Source organism: Anolis carolinensis, chromosome 5, assembly GCF_035594765.1.
Source record: "Anolis carolinensis isolate JA03-04 chromosome 5, rAnoCar3.1.pri, whole genome shotgun sequence".
Lineage (NCBI taxonomy): Eukaryota > Metazoa > Chordata > Lepidosauria > Squamata > Dactyloidae > Anolis > Anolis carolinensis.
The window spans coordinates 29,038,392-29,058,343 of NC_085845.1; the positions used below are offsets into that span (position 1 = coordinate 29,038,392).

Here is a 19,952-nt window from a genome sequence, read left to right on the forward strand (position 1 = left end):
ATTGAGCTTTCTAGCAGACAGACTCATTTATAACACACTAGTGTTTCTTTTCTCCAACTGTAATAAAACAGGAATTAGTGTGCCAGAAAAGTTTTATAGACAAACAAAAAGTATGTACTTGTATCACTCCTAAACAGAACAGGTATACCTCAGTAAAATAATTGTGTTTCAGGGCATTGCTCAATTTTTAACCAAAAATTCGATAACAGAGGTTTAAAAAATTACATGAAAAGAATACGGATAAGTTCCTGCACCGCAAAAAAGAACAGTTCAACATGTTTCAACAAATATTTTATTCAAAACTAAAAATATGCACGCAGGAACAAATGAAACAATCAGGTCAGATAAGCTTTGCATAAGTAAACAAAAACATATTTAATTTTCCAGAGAGAACCTGAGTTCTTCTTCCAAAATGCATCCAGGAATGACATTTCCTTCCTCAATCTCCACTCTTCTGATCATTTCCATTTTGTTGGCCAAACTTATAGCTCTTTAACAAACTAGGGACAGCTGGTGATGGAAGATTGTCTGCTTTCTTGTTCATTAATGCTCAGAAAGGAATTTTAGGAGAAGCTGTTGTTCACTGTGCTTGTTGTACTTCAGCGCGCATCTGAAGCACACAGAATGCAACCCCATTCTTTCTAAGCTCAAGATGGAGCAAATGATGTTGCTTGACTACAGTTCTAAAAATCAAGGATAAAAAAGCCTTATTAGTCTGAGACAGAATTCAACAACGGGCTTCCACTAATAGTTGAATCCCAGAGAACAAGAAGTTTCTCTTGTTCACACTGAGAGTACACACACTGCACTCATGTGTTTCCTAAAAATGGCTCAGTGAATGCTAGGAAATTTTCTAGAGACGGTTTTTTGGTAGTACAGGGCTAGAGAGTGGATGAGGAAGGGGGACAAAGGTTCTAGCCATCAATACTTCAGATTTAAACAACAGAGACATCAAACAGTAGATCCAGCTCTCTGCTCTGTAGAGTTGCCAGAATAAAAGTTACGAAGGGCTCATGTACATTTAATGCCTGTGTCAGAAGAGATAATTTCAGCAAGTTTTGCTTGTTTCATAGTGGTGAAAAAGCAAGACTTGTTGAAATTCCCTCTTCTGCAAAGTCAACAAAAATGTGTACTCTCCACTTGTTCAATCTGCAACCTTAATAATCTGTCTACTGCACTTATATGTTTTGGAAAATGGAAATCTCCATAAACTTTTGGAAATTTTATGATCTTTGGAAAGGCATGACCTTGTTAGAAATCACAACCTTTTAAAAATGATGCCATAACCTTTTGGTAAAAAGCATCACCTATTAAGAGTCATAACCTCTTTGAGAAAATGGCACTCATGCAAGGCAATCAGGTTTCTTAGTTGTTAGACTGATAAACTTGGATATATCTTTGTTCTGTTAGGGACAAAGATATGCCAATGCACAAGCATATATATATTCAGTGGAGTTTCAGAAGTGTCCTTTTTTTAGTTGCCAAAAAAACCCCTACTTTCCCTTAAATATATTTGCTTTTAAATCATGCTATCAAGAGACAAAAATAAGTAGACTTCGTTAAAGGCAGCATAGTTAGTTTGCTCACAAACTTCATGTATTCAGCATACAGGTACTTTGCATATCAATCCAGTTACAAGTAGATTTAAAGTAGTTTCTCTGTGTAGGTAACACAGGGTATCTTTCTTATAATCAACAGTCCAAAGTCCAAAGCATTTATCTGTTCTGAGATAGAGGCTCTGTCTAGCCTGAAAGTCCAATTGAGTCTCTAAGCATACTGTTCCTACTGAAGTCTAAACTAAACTGTTCTTGAAGTCTGAAGCATACTGTTTCTAAAATGGAGTCTGAGTCCTGAACAAGCCCAGTTCTGACCACATGATCTGCAGCCCCTCCCACAACGTAGAGCCAAGGAAAAAACTACAAACCAATATACACATATACAATACAGTAAGCAATCTTAATTATATTCACAACAAACAACTAGTGGAGGCTTGGGAAGGTTGCTATTTCCAACAATATGATATATAGGTTGCCCACTAGCAGGATTATAACTTGTGAATTAGACCTCAGTTGAAATGGCAGGGTAGTTTTCACCATTATATCTGAGACAGCAAACTCGCAAAACATTTCTGAGTCTTATTTTTCTAAGGAAACCCTATGAAATTCATGAGGTTATCCTAAATCAAGGTGCCACATATCCACCTTTGCCTTCCTTTTGAAGGAGAATCCCTGAGAGCTCATGAGAAACAGCCAAAAAATTGACAAGTTTTCCACATTTGCTATCTAAGGTGAAAACCTTATCTTGCCTAATAGTAGGACTGGCCCTGACTGGTAAATAACTTCCAGCAACAAAAAGGTTTTGTGTTCAAGCTGAACAGGGATATTGAACAAGAAACACACAAAAATCAAATCTTTTTTTTTACCTGAGACACTTTAAACTGGAATCTTTTGTATGTTTCCTGTTTCCCAAAACTACTTTGACAGTATGAATACTGAACAGAAGCTTTCTCCTGCATTGAGACACCTCTCTAATCTTGACACATAGCATGCTCCTTCCCCAAATACAACCAGGTAACAGGGATGGAGAGTTTTAACAGAAATAGTGTACATTTCAAAGTAATCAGGATTGCTCTCTATATGTCATATATAGACATATACATGTATGTCATGTATTGCTCTCTATATGTCATATATAGACATATACATGTATGTCATGTTTTACTCGTTCACACTGTAGGAATTCCTTTGTCTTGACTCTTCCGAACACAAATGCACAAAAAAAATGGTTTGTAGCTGATGGTTTCCAGGTAAAATTCAAGTGTTCACTTAACTATATTTGGACTGAATTCAACAATAAAACATCAGTACAAAACACAGATGCATGTTCATCTGTGTGAAAGGCTGCCTTAGCAACAAGTTCACAATCAGTGACACCAAGAAACTGTTTTATAAAGAAGGAAAGAATATGTTACACTTAGAGGAAAAAGCAAAGAGAAACCTTAATCCGCATTATGACTAACGACTACAGCTACAACTCCGAGAAGTCAACAAATTTTGCCATTACTAATGAAACAATTTAAAGAGGTGTTGTTAATTTAAGTGACAAATGAGTACATAGTGTACATCAATGAGTGATGCTTGATCTCAATCCCCTTTTAGAATTCAGCTCAGAGTGCGTCATCATTATATCTGATAACAGCTTTATTAATTCCAAGTCCAATTCAGAGCCTGTCATATTTGTAATTACAACAGCAGGAACACAAATGGGGAAGAATACAATCATAAGAAAATATGAAGAGCTATGCTGAATCAGATCAGAAACTTATCTATTGTATACCCATGTATATATTTGGAAGTGTTAGGCTGGATCTAAGGTGCCCTATATCCTAAGATCTGATCCCAGATTATCTGGCAGTATGCTGTCGTTTATTCATTCAGTCGCTTCCAACTCTTCGTGACCTCATGAACCAACCCACACCAGAGGCAGTATATCTGGCAGTATAGACTCATATAATCCAGTTCAAAGCAGATAATCTGGGATCAGATCCTGGGATATAGGGCAGTGTAGATCCATCCTCTGTCAAAAAAATCTACCCCAAAGGCCTGGGTTGACTTACCCATGGGAAAATGTAAGTACTGCACCTTAATGCTTATAAAAAGAGAAAAAGAACCATCTGCTTCTCTGATGAAAGGCAAGAACTTACATCCATCCTGGAAGGATATAAAAGAAGCACCAAACCCTTCTAATCTATACCATGGAGCTGCTTCTTGCCTTTTTGAATGCCTGGGCAAGAAACTGGTAGTGGTGGCAGCCATGAAAAATAAGAAATGGCTGGCGAGACGAAATACAGTATCCTGGACCACTGCATCCTCCCCACTTTCTACTGCTTCCTGGCTCAGGAAAGTTATTTTTAGAGTACAACTCTCAGAATGAGTGGGTGCACTAACTATATTTACTTGGGATTCTGGAAACTGTAGTAAAAAAACCAAACCCATGTAGGGTAGAGATAATAGAAGCTATAGTCTATGCCATCTGAAGGTACTACTGTTAGAAACAATAAAATATTAAGTTAATTGAATGTAACAAATATTAGCATGAGTATCAATCATCGGCACAGTGAATTTGTCTACATGGTTGGGAACTCCTCTACTTCAGAGGTCTTGCTTCCATGTTGTCACCATCTGTACAATGTGATTTTGTTAACCCTAGTGTCTCTTCTGGAAATAATTTTTAGGATTTATACTCCCTGGAATAGCCAGACATATGCTTAGAATGAAAGCAGACTATTTCTTTAGTAGATCATCTTCTTCTAAAAAAAACCCTCCATGTTCTCTGTAGCTTTCAAACAGGCTATTGGAGGTGGGAGGTTAAACTAGATCGAAATTTTGCTTACTTCTTAGCTTGCTTTCTCTGCAGATTGATTTTGTAGAAGTTCTTTTATATACACCATGAAGTCACCTGGGGTGAATAAGCTTTATTCTTTCCCTTAAGGATACAATTCTTCTCTAAGTTTCTTCTTGAAGATAATTGAGAATAATTTCAGCAGTTTTCTTCACATTGTGAGAAAGTCTTCAAAAGCCACACCGTTTCTGAAAGCTTTTCTGGATTTATTCTGTGCAAAACTGACGTGTGGTTGTTTTGCACAGAAGACAACATTTTCAGCATGGAAAATAATAATTCAATATGGAAATATTTATTCCTGCACAGAAAATGCAGTTTTCTATGCAATCTATGTCTGAAGTATATAGAAAACAAATCCCCAACTGAAATCTCTGTCCATGCTGAAAGCATTTTATGTGAAGGAATTAATAGTTCTGTGTTGAAATATTTCCATGCAGAAAATACCGTTTCCTATGCAAATTAGCCTTGTGCAAACTTTCACCAGAGCAAATCTCCAATTAAAGATTTTTTACACACAAGAATTTCTGAAATACTACTACAGCTTCAGGTAAAAGCCCTGTGAGTTTTGTTTATGTCAACCTTCACTTCTGCTCTGTTCCAAGGGATTAATACATTTGGAATGCATCCATTTTATCTGTCAGATTGTCGCAGGTGGCAAATGTTAAGGTAGCTGAATAAACGAGCTTACAAATGCAAGAGGTGAATCTATTCTCTGCATTTCCTGCTAGAGAGCTGAATTTATTTATTATATAACATCTTATTCACACCTGTGGATTGCCTGTGTGTGGGTACTTCACTGACATTCAAATCCAGCTGTCAGAGTTAATTGTATTTTAATCCATGGGACTCTGCATCATCTGTGAATTAACAACCCCCCACACAGATATCCTCTGTAGACCAGGTCCCCTTATGTTTCCTTTGTAATTCTTTGGAACTACAGAAGCAGAGGAAGAGGGATGGAAGGACTGTTTCAACACACTGTTTTCTGTACACATTCTGTTTTTTATTAAGAAGCCCTTTGCTTATTGTTAAAACCCTGGCCAAAACCTGAGAAATTTCCTTTTACCTCACACAGTCATTTTCAAAGCCGCTTTCTTTGGACAAAAGCTCACCATTTCTGCAGAGCAAAAAAACCCAAAACAAAACAAAAAATCCATTCTGTTCCCAATTCATAAGCCTCTATCCTGACTCAACCAGCCAGATGTGTGCAGCAGAACGGGAGAATGGATCCCAGTACATGTTAATTTGGCTTCTCTCAATTGGGTCAGGAGAGGCATAGTGATGCAGGGGTAAAAGCACACGTGTTACAGACAGAAAGAACTAGGTTCAATCCCTGGCGTTTCTAGGCTGGGCTCAAAACTACTGCTAGTCCATGTTGAGGACTGATCTAGATGCACCAATGTTTAGTCCCAATATAAGCAACTTTGTATGTTCCTGGGTAACAATTAAAAAGGTAAAGGAAAACGTTTTCCCCTGACATTAAGTCTAGTTGTGTCCGACTCTGGGGGTCAACACAAATATTATCTCCATTTCTAAGCCGAAGAGCTGGCGTTGTCCATAGACGCCTCCAAGGTCATGGAGCGTCGTTACCTTCCCGCAGAAGTGGTACTTATTGATCTACTCACATTTGCGAACTGCTAGGTTGGCAGGAGATGGGGCTAACAGCAGGAACTCACCCCGCTCCTTGGATTCGAACCACCGACATTTCAGTCAGCAAGTTCAAAAGCTCAGCGGTTTAACCTGCTGTGCCACAGGAAGCTGAGTAACAAGTATAAAATGTATATCCTCTTTCTCCTCCACATAGAAAGAATCTTACATAGAGCAAAGTCATTTGAATATAGCAAAGACAAAAGAGAGTTACAGTTCATTATTAAGTGAATGCAAATAATTATCACAAATGATTAGCGTAACTGAAAAGCACATAATGATGACATCAAAACTGAAGATTGGAAACTCTTATTGAGAAACTGAAAGAAGACTAAGGGTGCATATATACTGTAGAATTAATGCAGTTTTATCCCACTTCAGCTGTCATGGCTCAATGCCCTGGAATCATGGGAGTTGTAGTTTTACAAGATTATCAGCCTTCTCTGCCAAAAGGTGATGGTGCCATGGCAGTTAAAGTGGTATCAAACTGCATTACTTCTACAGCATAGATGCACACTGGGACTTGGATGTGTAGCTATGAAGGAGAAAGTGTAAAAGTATGATACCGTAGTAAGAATCAGCTGTGCTATAATATTCCTATTTTCTATGTTTAGCTGAAAAAGCTGGATAGTGAACTCTGATGACAGGGGGGAAACTCTTTTGCAATGTGGTACTTTAGGAGAGTTCTGTAGGCAGAGTGCTAAAAACGCAAATTTAGGCTCAAGGGCAAATCAAACCCGAATTCTCCTTAGAAGTCAATATAACTGAAGTGAGGCTAACATATTTTGGACACACTGTAAAATGATATGACTCATTGAAAAAGACAATAATGCTTGGTAATTTGGAAGGTACATCACATGAATCATTGAATCTTACATGATTCATTGAAAAAGAGGAAGACCACTCGACAGGTGGATTCATTCAAGGACGCCATGGCCCTGAGTTTCCAAGACCAGATCTACGACTGGGGCTCATACATAGGGCCACCATAAACTGACTCGATGGCAAATAACAAAATAACAAATATCACCTAATTATTCTAAGCATTGGTTTCTTGTCTCCTACTTTTTACTCCTCTTCACAGACCCAAATACAGCTGTAGTGCATTTTATGTTAAATGTCTTTTGATTTGTATTGTATCATATTTATACACTATATTTGTAATGTGGCACAGAAGTGGCCAAACTGTAAGTCACCTTCAGGGTGAGAAGAGCAGGGTAGAAATATAGTAAATAAATAAAAAGTGTACTGTACTTCACATTCTAAAGTGTTGTGTGTATGCTTTGGTGTGACTTAGACATGTGTCAACAGGAACACATGGCAACAAGCTGAAAGGCTTTTTTAAATTCTTGGCACACAGGGAAGACTGTCATTGTGTGAGTGAAGCATAATGCTTATTTGAATGGGTGTTGCATCTAATTCCTAGCTTCAGCGTAAGTTGAAGGTGAATTGACAGCAAATAACAACTAAAGGCAAAAGAAAAAGACCCACAATTAAACAAACATTGGAAGAGACCAGAAGTCAAAAGCAATAACAGTGTGTTTTCGTTCAGTGATAAAAAAAAGATTGAGGAGATGTAATTAGGATTTAGTTATAGTAGCTGTGGAACAGAGTGAAAGTCACTTTTACTTTTTACTTTTCTCTCTCCCCCCCCCCCCCACAAATTTCTCACTCTTTTTATTATTTCTTTTTGCTATTTTTACATAGTATATAGCTGGTTTTCTTTGTATATTTATGACCTCCATATTTGTAGGGGATACATTCCTGAACTTACCATGCTAATAGGAAACCATGGATTGGATAACAGTGAACTCTAGTAGAATGAATTACTTCCACTAGAAGTTAGGACAGAATTATCCTTGAAGATCTTGAAAATTCCTAGAGGTATCTTCTCTAATAATTTGCTAGGTCCTCCAGTAAGACTTTATGGTAACTTCCAGCAAGAAGCATACTATGGGATCATCGGGATGACCTAATATATTCCAAGAAAAGTCATATTTTGTTGAATGCAGATGGATGAAATCACGAGCATTAGTTCCACAGGACATGCATCATACTGCATAATATTTTTAAAACCTAAAAAAAAGCAATTAATAAGGCCCAGGACACCGAAGTGAGACTCTTTTGGAGGCTTCTTCTTTGGAGGCTTTTAAGCAGAGGCTGGATGACCATCTGTTGGGGGTGCTTTGAATGCGATTTTCCAGCTTCTTGGCAGGGGGTTGGACTGGATGGTCCAAGAGATCTCTTCCAACTCTATGATTCTATGACTCATTCACAAAAAGGGGAGAGAGGTTTTTCAGTAGAAGACCACAATAAACAATCAGATTTAACCCAAACATTTTTCATACTGTTGATAGATGGCCCTCCTTAGCAAGGATGGCATAAAAGACTTTGTTTTCTTTCTTTCCTCAAAAGGCTGAGGAAACTGGAGAAGGAATCTGATTATTTCTATATGATCAACCAGAACATGGAACTAGCTGGTGGTTACAAGAGCTAAGGTATTGCTAAATTGTGTCACAGTTGTAATTTTGAGAGATTTTGTGAAGTAATGAAAAGTTGCCAGGAAAGATTGTATTATAACACAGGACAGCCTCTTGTAATGTTCAGATTTTTAAAGCAACCATTATTATTATTATTATTATTATTATTATTATTATTATTATTATTATTATTATTAATACACTATTTATACTCTGCCCTTCTCCCCTAGGGAACTCAGAGTGGATTACAGCATTTACATACATAGGCAAACATTCAATGCCTTTACAGTCAAATACAATGAGACATACAAACACAAATGAGGCAAAGGCTTCTCCTTTTATTTCTGGCTTTTGGAGGCGGAAGTCAGTATCTCTCATCAACCCAACCCTCATTTTAGGTTACCTCTGAGAAATACGAAATTAAAGAGTTTCCTTTTTAATCATCACTATAACTCTAGTCTATGGGGTTTGGATATTATAACTGCAAATAATTGCAGGATTAAAAAGTAATTTTCCAAGCTTTCTGGTATACGTGTTATTTCTGAAAAAGCTATTCGTTTTGGGAAAAAGTAACTTCTGAATAAGCCCTTCATTAACACTAATTCTAAGTGACTAATCCACCTTCTATTTTGACAGTGAAGGTGTTATCAAGATGGTTTGCTTGGATTTGAATGATTTCGTGCCTGTTCTGAGCTTTGTTTGATTATGCCAGGAATGGGAATTGTGTAGCTCTCAGATAGATTGAAATTCCCATCAGCTCAGACCAGAATAGTCCATAATCAAGAACGCTGGGAAAGGCAGTTCAACATCTAGAAAGCCACATAATTCCCAGAATTGTGCCTTCAAGGACTTAAGTAAATAATATTATATGTGATCTATGATTTTTGTGTCACGTTACTTAAACACTTTAAGAATAATCCTAAAGAACAAGTATTCCCACCCTTCCATTAACCAGTGAAATTGTCCCAAGTCTTAAATATCTCTAGTAAAAGCCTGGGAGTTGGATCTCTACCAAGAAAAAAAAAGCTTTTTCCACTCCCCTTCCAGATCTTCTTGCATACTCTGGAGTGACAGACTGAAAACAGGTCAATTTCTGGTGAGAGGATGTCATAAAACACATATTTCATAAAACCGGCCAAATTCATTTAACTTTAGACATATTTCTCAAAAGATCTGGTCTTATTGTTTGATCCTGAATCTAACAAGGCATTTCAAATGGGGAATTAAAATAACTATGCCCTGGCTGTAAAAAAAGTGCACAACTTTCTTGTATCAGATGCTTTAAGGCAGAAAAACAGTTTTGGCGATGCATGACTATTTTCTGGCATCTCCAGAGATAGTTATGGTAGCTGACCTTGCCGTTCCTGTCCCAGCACAATTCTTTCACTAACACAAAAGAGGTGGGAGGAAGGGAGAGCGAGAGCAAGAGAATGAATGTACAGCTGATGTGAATTAGCAGAGATCATCTGAAGACTCTGCCTTGTTTTGAAATCAACAATTATCCACACTTGAAGAAGGCATTTGTACATAGCCCCAGACAATTGCAGGGAGAGGACAATTATGAGCCAATTGGGAGGGAAGGTCAAGACCCCCAGGTCAAGGGCAGTATTGCTTTCCAGCTCTAGAGGTCCAGCCCTTTCGTGCTTTATGTAGAAAATGACTTTAGTATAAACACTGGGAAAGGGAACAGGAAATGATGTGGCAAGCCAATGATTACTCCTCATGTGCGAATGAATAGCCTCAAAAAGCAGAGCTTGGAAGCTTCTTTTTTTAAAAGAAGCAATTAATCCTGATTACTTGTTTCACCCATATCCACAAAAAACAGTTCAAAAACACTGGCAGCTGTGTTAATCCATATCTAATTTATATATATATATGTGTGTGTGTGTGTGTCTTGCATATGTTTGCATGTGTGTATACAAACCACACACCAACTGCCATATTAGTGTGTGTGTGACTCTAGTCTGGTTTTTAGTATGAGCTAGGCCAGGCATGGGCAAACCTTTTTGCCATGGGGTCACATTGTGGGCCCGACTGAGAAGGCTGGAATGGGATGCACTGGGTAGGGTGGTCCAGGGAGGGAGAGGGCCTATGAGAGGGTGGAGGCAGGAGGAGGCAGCCAGGGCCCGGGTCATCCTCAGGTTGTCCTCCTGCTCACCCATACTTATACTAGGAGGAAAATGAGATATGCAGTGACTACCCAGATCCTCCTCCCCAATCCTCCTCACCACAATTATCGGGCGGGCCTCTCGGCATTATGCCGGAAGGAGAGCGAGACAGGCAATGACTGAGAGCACTTCGAAGGGCTCTCAGCCACTGCGTGCCTTTCTTGGGCAATCTTCTTGGCATAAGGACAGGGCCGCTTACACCATCCTTATGCCAGGAGGAGGGTGAGACATGCAGTGGCTGAGAGCTCTCAGCCGTTGCATGCCTCCCTCCCCTGTCCTTTCTTCATCAGGATACGATTGGTCACTATGTCCTTATGCTGAGAGGACAGGGAAAATGAGAAGGGCCTGAGGTAAGTGTCCAGGGAGCCATATCCAACCCCCAGGCCTTAGTTTGCCCATGCCTGAGCTAGGCATTGGGTGTGAAACTATTTGGGGAATAGAATTCAGCACCTTGGATAGTTCACTCAAAGTTCAGACTAAAGACCAGGACAGGGATATCAACCCAGTGGAATAGGAACCAATAGCCATCACTGAATCTTTCTCGGAAAACTACTCTCTACCCACCCTTGCTATTGGGAGATAATCTCTGAGTAACCAAGGAAGTCTGGTGCGGATGGGAGATGACAAAATCATCTCTCATAATTTAAAACATTTCTGTGTTCCACCCATGTTCAGCAATAGTAGTAATTCTGCAGGTTACATGTATTTGACATCTACAATACATACAGAACTGTACTTATCCTGCTAGCTCATATATTTCAGCCATCATCAGTTCAAGCAACACTTCTCCCAAAATACATAAAAAGTTAGTATATTTCTTGCTTGCTTGCTTGCATAAAACATGTATAAACCCTTCTTTTAAATTGCAAGGTGGTGTACAACATGACATTAATATAATACAGCATAAAACAAATGGGAAGTCACTGGGAGAAAAATGAAAAGTGGTTAAGGTTTGTTCCAAAGAAATTAGATAAAATCAGTTGAGGTGCTTGGGAACATGAAAATGGTTTTTGCCTTACACCTAAAGAATAACAATGTGGCTGCCAAGCAAATACCTTTGGAAAGGCATTTGATTAACCAGAATACTGCTACTGAGAGAGAACTCCCCTCACAGATGATTATCAAACACCAGTGGAAAAGGCACATGGGGAAGGGACACAGTAGTCTTACATTGTAGGCTGGCTGATGTGGAAGAAGTTGCTATTTCAGGTATTTGAGGGCACTGGACCTGACTGTAGCTTCTCACACAGACCTGTTAGTCTCGGGACTGGGTCCCCCACTGTCCTCACAGGCTTCCTCTGTATCGGAACAAGATGGAGGGTGGATGGGGGACATCCAGTGGAATGTTTTTTTAAAAAAGAATCACTGTTATCCGCTGGACTGTATATGCGCACATGTGAATATCTCTAATATAAATATAAGCAGATTTGCATATGCACATATGAGGTTCAGCACATCATGGAGTGAACTAAAAAAAAACTTCTGCTGCATTTCTCTCTTCCCCCAATTGTTTATTCAAGTTCTGCTAAATATTGTAAAGTGTAAAATAAAAGCATTTCAGAGAGTTCTAATTGCTCTCCGCTTGTGCTTCCTTTAAACCACCTGTGTGTCTGTTCCACAGCCTAATCAGCTGATCAGCTATTTTGGGCTTTTTTAAAGCACAAGTGTGTTGGAGCAGTCTCTACAGTGCGGAAGGAAGGAAATCATGTGTTTTTTGTGGATGCAGAGAAAGACAGTGATGCAAATATGCACATTTTCTGGCTTGAACAGGGATATAGGCAGAACTTTCTAACATGTTTTTTTTCCACTGCAACGAATCAGCACAGATTTACCACTAGTGTCATGTAGCCACACACACCCCTTTTAACTCAGTAATTACCACATTTTAGGTGCCGAGTCTCAAGCTCAAATTTAATCAGGTAAATACCAGCACCTGGTTAGTAACAGTTACCAATTCTTTTAGAACCATCAGTTGTGCATGAATTGGGGCACATCAATAAATGTTACATATGGTAGTTATATTCTGCAGTAACTGAGTTATCACCAGACTTCACGTTTATTTTTATTTATATTTACTTATAAATAAGTAAATACAAATAAAATATTTTATATAAATATAGAATCATAGAATTGGAAGAGACCACAAGGGACATCCAGTCCAACTGCCTGCCATGCAGAAAAACACAATTAAAGCACCCCTGACACCACCTTCCAAAGAAGGAGACCCCACCAAGCAACAAGGCTGCATATTCCATTGCATCAAAAAGTTCTTCCTAATGTATGGGTGGATTCCTTTTTTCTGCAATTTGAATCCATTGCTCCATGTCCTAGCCTCTAGAGCAGCATGGGATTTATTCTGAAACCAGAAAGCAAGTTCACGAGGATACCAAGATCAATGGCTTCAAAAGATGCCAAGACGTCAAGAAGAATTAAAAATGTTGTGCTTTATCAGCCCCAACAGAACACACATATCAAATCAGGTTTGAATTGAGAGCCAGATAACTTAAATAATCTGTTTCAAGTCAGACCAAAAATAATTCAAAGAAAATGCAAAAGATATGAGGTGGAACCGCAGCTACGGTTGTACTGCTCCAGAGACTGTTTTCTTAAGGAGTAAATTCTTCAATGTAGTTGGATCAGTTCCTCTGCAAGGAATCACCCAGTCATTCCTTTGCAGCAGAGATGGTGTTTGTGTAGGTCATCAGGTGTTGATAAACTCCCAAGTGCCCTAAGTAGCCCAACCAATGCAGAAACATGGGATACTGCAGCCTAACAATTGCTAAAGGGCTGCATGATTTCCACCAGGCCTACAGCTATTAACCAAGATGAGCAAGCGGAATTTGGCCCAGCTGCGGGAGAGAATTATTCCCTTCATGTTCTCTTTATATCTTTGTTTCTTGTGAATTTGGGGAGTTTCTAAGAATCCAAATGTTACCTGGTTTTGGGGATTCAATTACAATTAGACAATGTTTTAGTTTTCATCTTTTAAAATACCCACAGAAAAGGGGTAGACAAAATGATGGTTACCCAAGTAATTCTTTTCTTTAAAGAGACTTATACATTTGTTAGCAATAGACTTCTATGTTTGCTAACCACCCTGAATCCCCACTGAGAGATGGGGTGGGATATAAATAAAGTTTTATTATTATCTTATTATAAAGGGTTTCAGAAATATTTTATAGCAAACTCTTGAATGTTCTGAGATATCATCTGTTAAGACTAATTGGAGCAAGCTGTAACCTCTAAGAACATATCTGTTGGATGACATTTCAAGGATGCAACAGTGGCAGAAATGCCTTTGCCTCTTCATTGTCATCATAATCTTATGATAGACTTGGCTGTTACTTGTGTTTCATTGTACTTACCTCAAGACTTGCGCCATTTCCATTCTAGCCATTTCTATTCTGTTTCATCATTTCTAATTCCATCTATGTTTTAGAAATAATTGCTTCCTAGCCATTTGGAGGAAATGCCAGGGCCTGAATTTGGGACATTTTACATGCAAAACATGTGTTTTGATACTCAGCTGTGGTTACTGAAGACTATTAGTGAGTTTTCAGGGGTCATGAATGGTGTTAAAGTTCTCATCTTACTGAAAATGACTGAGGTGAAATTATTTCCCACAATGTAGATCCCAGTGTAGGAACACACCCAGTTTGTCTGATGCTTATGGACAGAATTCTGTCTTACCATCATAGTTGAAAAAAGATGGTTAAACTCTAGTTTGTTTCTTTTGTGACAGAGATGGAAATTGTGTGACATTTCAGATGTTGTTAAATGGCAATCCCCAGCAGCCTTCATCAGCATAGTCAATGGCAAATAATTTTTGGAGCTGCTGAGAAGGTCACATAGTTCCCAACTTTGGTACACAGAATTGTACAGGGCTCAACTTCATTTTTGCTCCAGAGAACAAAATATATTGGGATACGCACAGTTATGATCCTATGACTGATTTATTTATTTATTTAATACATTTATATCTCACCCTTCTCATCCCGAAGGGGACTCAGAGCGGCTTACAATTAAATTTACATACAAAGTTATATTATTAGCATAGCACAATACTGGCATTAAATCACTATAATGTACTATATCAATATATTGTAATAATAATATAAATGTAATAATATATGTACTATATAATAAATAAATAAATAAATAAATAATATTATTATATTGTATTAATTAGTATTATATCATATTGCAATATAATATTATCAATATTATATGGATATACAATATATTATATTATTATATATTATTGTAAAGTGTGTGTGTGTGTGTGTGTGTGTGTGTGTGTGTGTATATGGCATGTCCGATCGATAAAAAAATGTTTCAATTCTCGTTTCTAAAGTAGGGGGCGCTGGCGCTTCGATATAGAAAGTATTTCCAATTTTTTCACCCAAAAATTTCGGATATTTCTGAAAATTCGTAATGATTCTAAATGTTTCTAAAATGGCAAACACGCATGCGCAATCGCCAAAAAAAAAAAGGAACCCGGGGGGGGGGACTTTACAGGGCTCGCCCGCCCTCATTTCTTGAGCTATCCTCATCAACCCTAGCCCCCACTTTTGCATCCATCGTGGAAGCTTCTGATTGGCCGGGGAGCGGCAGCCATGTTAGGCTGTGCTAAGCTCCCATTCTAGGTAGGTTGCAGAAACAAAAAAAATTTAAAAAATATTTTTAAAAATATATTTCAAATTTTTGGGGGGGGGGGGAATTAACGAAACATTAAGAGACAATTAGAGAATGGGCCAACAATGGTTCGAATTACATTGCTGGTTGCGCTGTGAGACAATGTCTCGGAATGTGTATCAAAAAGCGAGAACAATCCAAAATAATTCCGATATACAATTCAAAACAATTTTTGGACATGTCTAATATATATATATATATATATATATATATATATATATATATATATATAAAATTAGCATAGCATATGATGTGGCCACATGAATTTCTGAGCTGCTTCATTGAGGTTCTCCGTTGAAATTATTATGAGCTTTTAAGTCTGATCCATTTTCTGGTGTCCCTATCATACAGATTTCTTGACAAAAAAAAAAATTCTGGAGATGCTTGCTTCTACGGCTGAGGAGGAATTCAAGCCCCGGTATCCCAGAATCCTAGTCCAATACTCAAACCACTACAGCACAGTAGCTCTCCTAAGATTCCCTACCTCTGCTATTGCCAACAATGCCAAAAAGAGCACTACAGATATTGCATTCATACTACAACTTATGCAATGATGCCAACAGGAGTTTTCCTTTCACAATGAACAGAAAGCTTGGACATTTGATTCTGATCAGGACTGCAGTGCGGCTAAAATGTGAATTCTTTTTTAAAATCTCATACACAAACACACAGTGTCATGTTGTGAATATAGTTAATAAACAACAACAACAACAACACTTTATTTACATCATGCTCCATCTCCCTGTGGGGACTCAGGGTGGCTCTGTGGGGACTCAGAGACACCCAGCTATTAGTTGAACAAAAATTAGCAATCCACTGTTAAACTACAAGATAAATGTCATGACTCATTTGGACCTCATATTTTATCAGTGGAAAAGCCATATCATGCATTCCATTCCTATACTAGAGTACTAAATTTCTTCCCATTTGTGAAACACAATACTTTTACAGCCTGATGGGTAAAATGAGTGTCAAGTAGGAATCAGAGGCTGAATCTTTTATTTAATGACTCCTCATGAAAAGTGCAGTCAGATACCTGAAAATAACGAGACCTTTAAAACGCCTAGTGACTTTTCATCTTCTTGTGACAGAATTCTCATAAGAATATATGGGTGACAGTGTTGTTCCAAAAAGTCATACATTTTGGGACCATTAACATGAACATTTTTTTCACACAAGTATTCAGACAGAAGGAAAATAATTTTAAACACTAAGCATAACTGCACCTTCTTCCATCTTGGCATTTTCCTTTGGTGCTTTATATGTCACTCATTAATGTATTTATATTTACAAAATGCCATTATCGATGCATTTCAAAGTGGCATAAAAAAACCCAATCTGATCTGTTTTCAGAGTGCCAATGGTCTAAAAATCAACAACAGTGACATACAAGGTACTGAAATACATATGTGATAAATGAGGCATGGTATAGTTAAACTTTGTTAGGGTTAAAGACTATGGATATAATCTACTCTTATGAAGTACGTAAATCCTAATCAATTGAACAGGTTAAATAGCAAGAAGTAAAATCTTACTGGGTGGTGATCCTGTCATTGCACAATTAGATAACTGTGAGCAGTAATGATAGGATTGTTAGATGTTCTTCTACTTTACACTTCGATAAGGGTGCATCTACACTGTAGAAGTAATGCAGTTTGACACACTTTAACTGCTATGGCTAAATGCTATGGAATTATGAGAACTGTAGTTTAGTGAAGAACCAACAGTCTTTGACAAGAAAGGCTAAATACCTTGTAAAAAAACAGCTCCCATGATTCCTGTGCCGTCCTCCAGACAATAAAAAAAAACTATAAAGCTGAAACGTGCCGTCCTTTATCCGGGCGAACTGCAAATCCCTATAAGCTGTCCTAAAATATTGAACGACTGAGTCTGGAGAACTTCAAAAAAGGATGTTTATTCATACAAGGTTGTAAACCTGGCACAGATCTTAAAGTTGCAGAAAATGAAACAAATTTCCATAGGTTTTAGTTGCAGAATTATCCCTGGTTCCAGAAGGCAAAGGTGATTATAAAACCACTATACCCTAATCACGCTGTCTATATTAGAAGGAGAAACTCTTTCCTTCCCTATCTTTACAGCAAAGATTAGTTCTAGAAGCGATGGAATAACCCTGCTCCTCTAACTAGATTTCCTATTCCAGATCAGTATAATTCAATACTTATCTAATTTGGATAGGCTTAGATTGGCCTGGTTTTGAGGATGATTTGTCCCAGTTAGCCTTGCACAGCTCCAGCACGTTGGAAGACTATAGCCAGAATGAAACTCTAAAATGGAGACTAGACCCTGGTAAAAAAGGGCGGTCCTAAGATGTTGTACTCTTTGACCAATCATTGCAAAGAAAACTGCAGCCAGCTCTTGCAGACTCCAAGCCACTTTTCCTAGGCTTTTGCAGCCAGAGGCTGAAACAAAATGCAAAGGAGGGAAAACAAACAAACGACCAATAGGTAAGGCAAACCATCGTCCTGGGGGACGGAACACTCCCCGCTTAAATTCCCAGGATGTGGGAATTTACCACTCAAAAACATACAAACACCTTTGCACATATGACAATACAAACACTAGAACTTTAAACATCTCCAATAAGCAACACGAGGTCACTAATTGGTCTGTCCAAAATGGACACTTTGTCTCTGTTGCAAGTCTTTAATTGAACTTTCCTGACCTTACCATCCGGGCAAGAAAAGGTCTTTAATACAATGCCCATGGGCCATGCATGGCGGGGCAAGTCTTTGTCCTTTAACAACACAACGTTGTTAACCTCAATGTTGTCCTGTGGGCTTTGCCAGATTCTTCTAGCTTGAAGCTGGCTTAAGTACTCAGCTTTCCACCTTTTCCAAAAGTGGTTGGCCAAGGACTGCACCTGTTTCCACAGGGCACGGTGAGTTCCGTCCGGAACTGGCAACATGATGTCCTTCCATCCTGGCACCTTTTGTGTCAAAATAAGTGCAGGAGTCAGTGGTTGTAAGTTCTCAGGGTCACTGGTAAGGGGAACCAGCGGCCGGTTGTTGATAATTGCGGTAACTTCCGCCATAAGTGTCACCAAAACATCATGCGTCAATGACCTATGACTCAAAAGCATGGCATTAAGGATTTTGCGACTAATACCAATCATCCTCTCCCAAACACCACCCATGTGGGAGGCGTGAGGAACATTGAAAGTCCACATAATTTGTTCAGTATTCGTAAAGTTCTGAACCTTTGGGTCTCTCCCAAACCTAGACACACAATTGAGTTCTTTGGTCGCACCTACAAAATTGGTGCCACAGTCCGACCGAATTGACTTAATTGGCCCTCTGAGGGCTATGAACCTTTTTAATGCGTTTAAAAATGATGAAGTGTCCATCCCTTCTATGACTTCTATATGGACAGCTCGTATTACTAAACAAGTAAACAAAACTGCCCACCTCTTGTTATTTACAACACCACCCCTGGTTTTCCTAGTGACAACCTCCCAAGGACCAAACACATCGATTCCCACATGGGAAAAGGGTGGGTCTGTCAAAGTCCTATCCTGAGGTAGTTCTGCCATCAACTGACTTTGACAGTTTCGCCTAAGGCGCCTGCATTTAACACATTTGAAAATACAACTGTTGACCAACCTTTTGGCATTAACTACCCACAGACCTTCATTTCTAAGGGCTGCCTCAGTTAGAGTTCTACCCTGATGATGGATCCTTTCATGGTGATGCCGAACGAGCAGCAATGCAGTGTGACTATTAGGGGGTATGATGATGGGGTTTTTTATGCATGCCTTGAGTTTAGCTTTGGCTAACCTTCCTCCAACTCTCAAAATACCCTCCTTGTCTAGAAATGGGTTTAACTCATTTAGAAGACTTTGATTAGGGATGTTGAGCCCTTGCTCTAGCCTAGCTATTTCCTGCTTGAAAGCAGATCTCTGTACTGACTTGAATATGACGCTCTTAGCCTTTATCATATCCTGGACCTGTAAAGGCTCACTATCTTTGCAAGCTAAACGATGTATAAGCCTAGCAACTGCTCTAAGAAGACTGTGCCACTCCGAAAAACATTCAAAACGGTGTGGTTCCAGGCAAGATCTTTGGCCCATCTTGATTTCTGTGGTCATCTTGCAAACTTTCACCTCTGGAACGGACTCGGGCAATTCTGTATTATCGGTGGGAGAAAAGGCTGATGGAAAATTGACTTCGGTCAAGCATCTGGGGCCTGTCAGCCAACTTGAACTTAACACTCGTTGAGTTGAAGCTCCTCTGGAAGCGATGTCAGCTGGGTTGTTGTTGGTGGCGACGTGGTGCCACTGGCTAGGCGTAGAACTGGATAGAATGTTGTTGATTCTATTAGCCACATACACCTTGAATCTTTTGGTTGTGTTGTTGATGTAACCAAGCACAACTGTACTGTCCGTGTGGAAATTGACATCTTGAAACAAGTCTCCTATCTCTTGCTGGATGATGCGCCAGAGCTGGACAGCAAGAACTGCTGCACACAATTCCAGCTGGGGTATTGAAGTTCCCATAGGAGCTATTTTAGCCTTTGCCATGATGAATCCTGCGTGACAAAAATC

At 38.9% G+C, this 19,952-nt stretch overlaps 1 protein-coding gene across 1 annotated transcript; it reads right to left on the minus strand.

Moving 5' to 3' along the window:
- Positions 1-19,672, minus strand: LOC134299740 (uncharacterized). Its single transcript, XM_062983552.1, has 2 exons — positions 17,143-19,672; positions 1-683 (listed from the first exon to the last, which is right to left on the minus strand). The coding sequence occupies exon 1, from the start codon at positions 19,494-19,496 to the stop codon at positions 17,979-17,981; it is 1,518 nt and encodes a 505-aa protein (XP_062839622.1). The 5' UTR covers positions 19,497-19,672; the 3' UTR covers positions 1-683; positions 17,143-17,978.
- Positions 19,673-19,952: the final 280 nt, after the last annotated feature.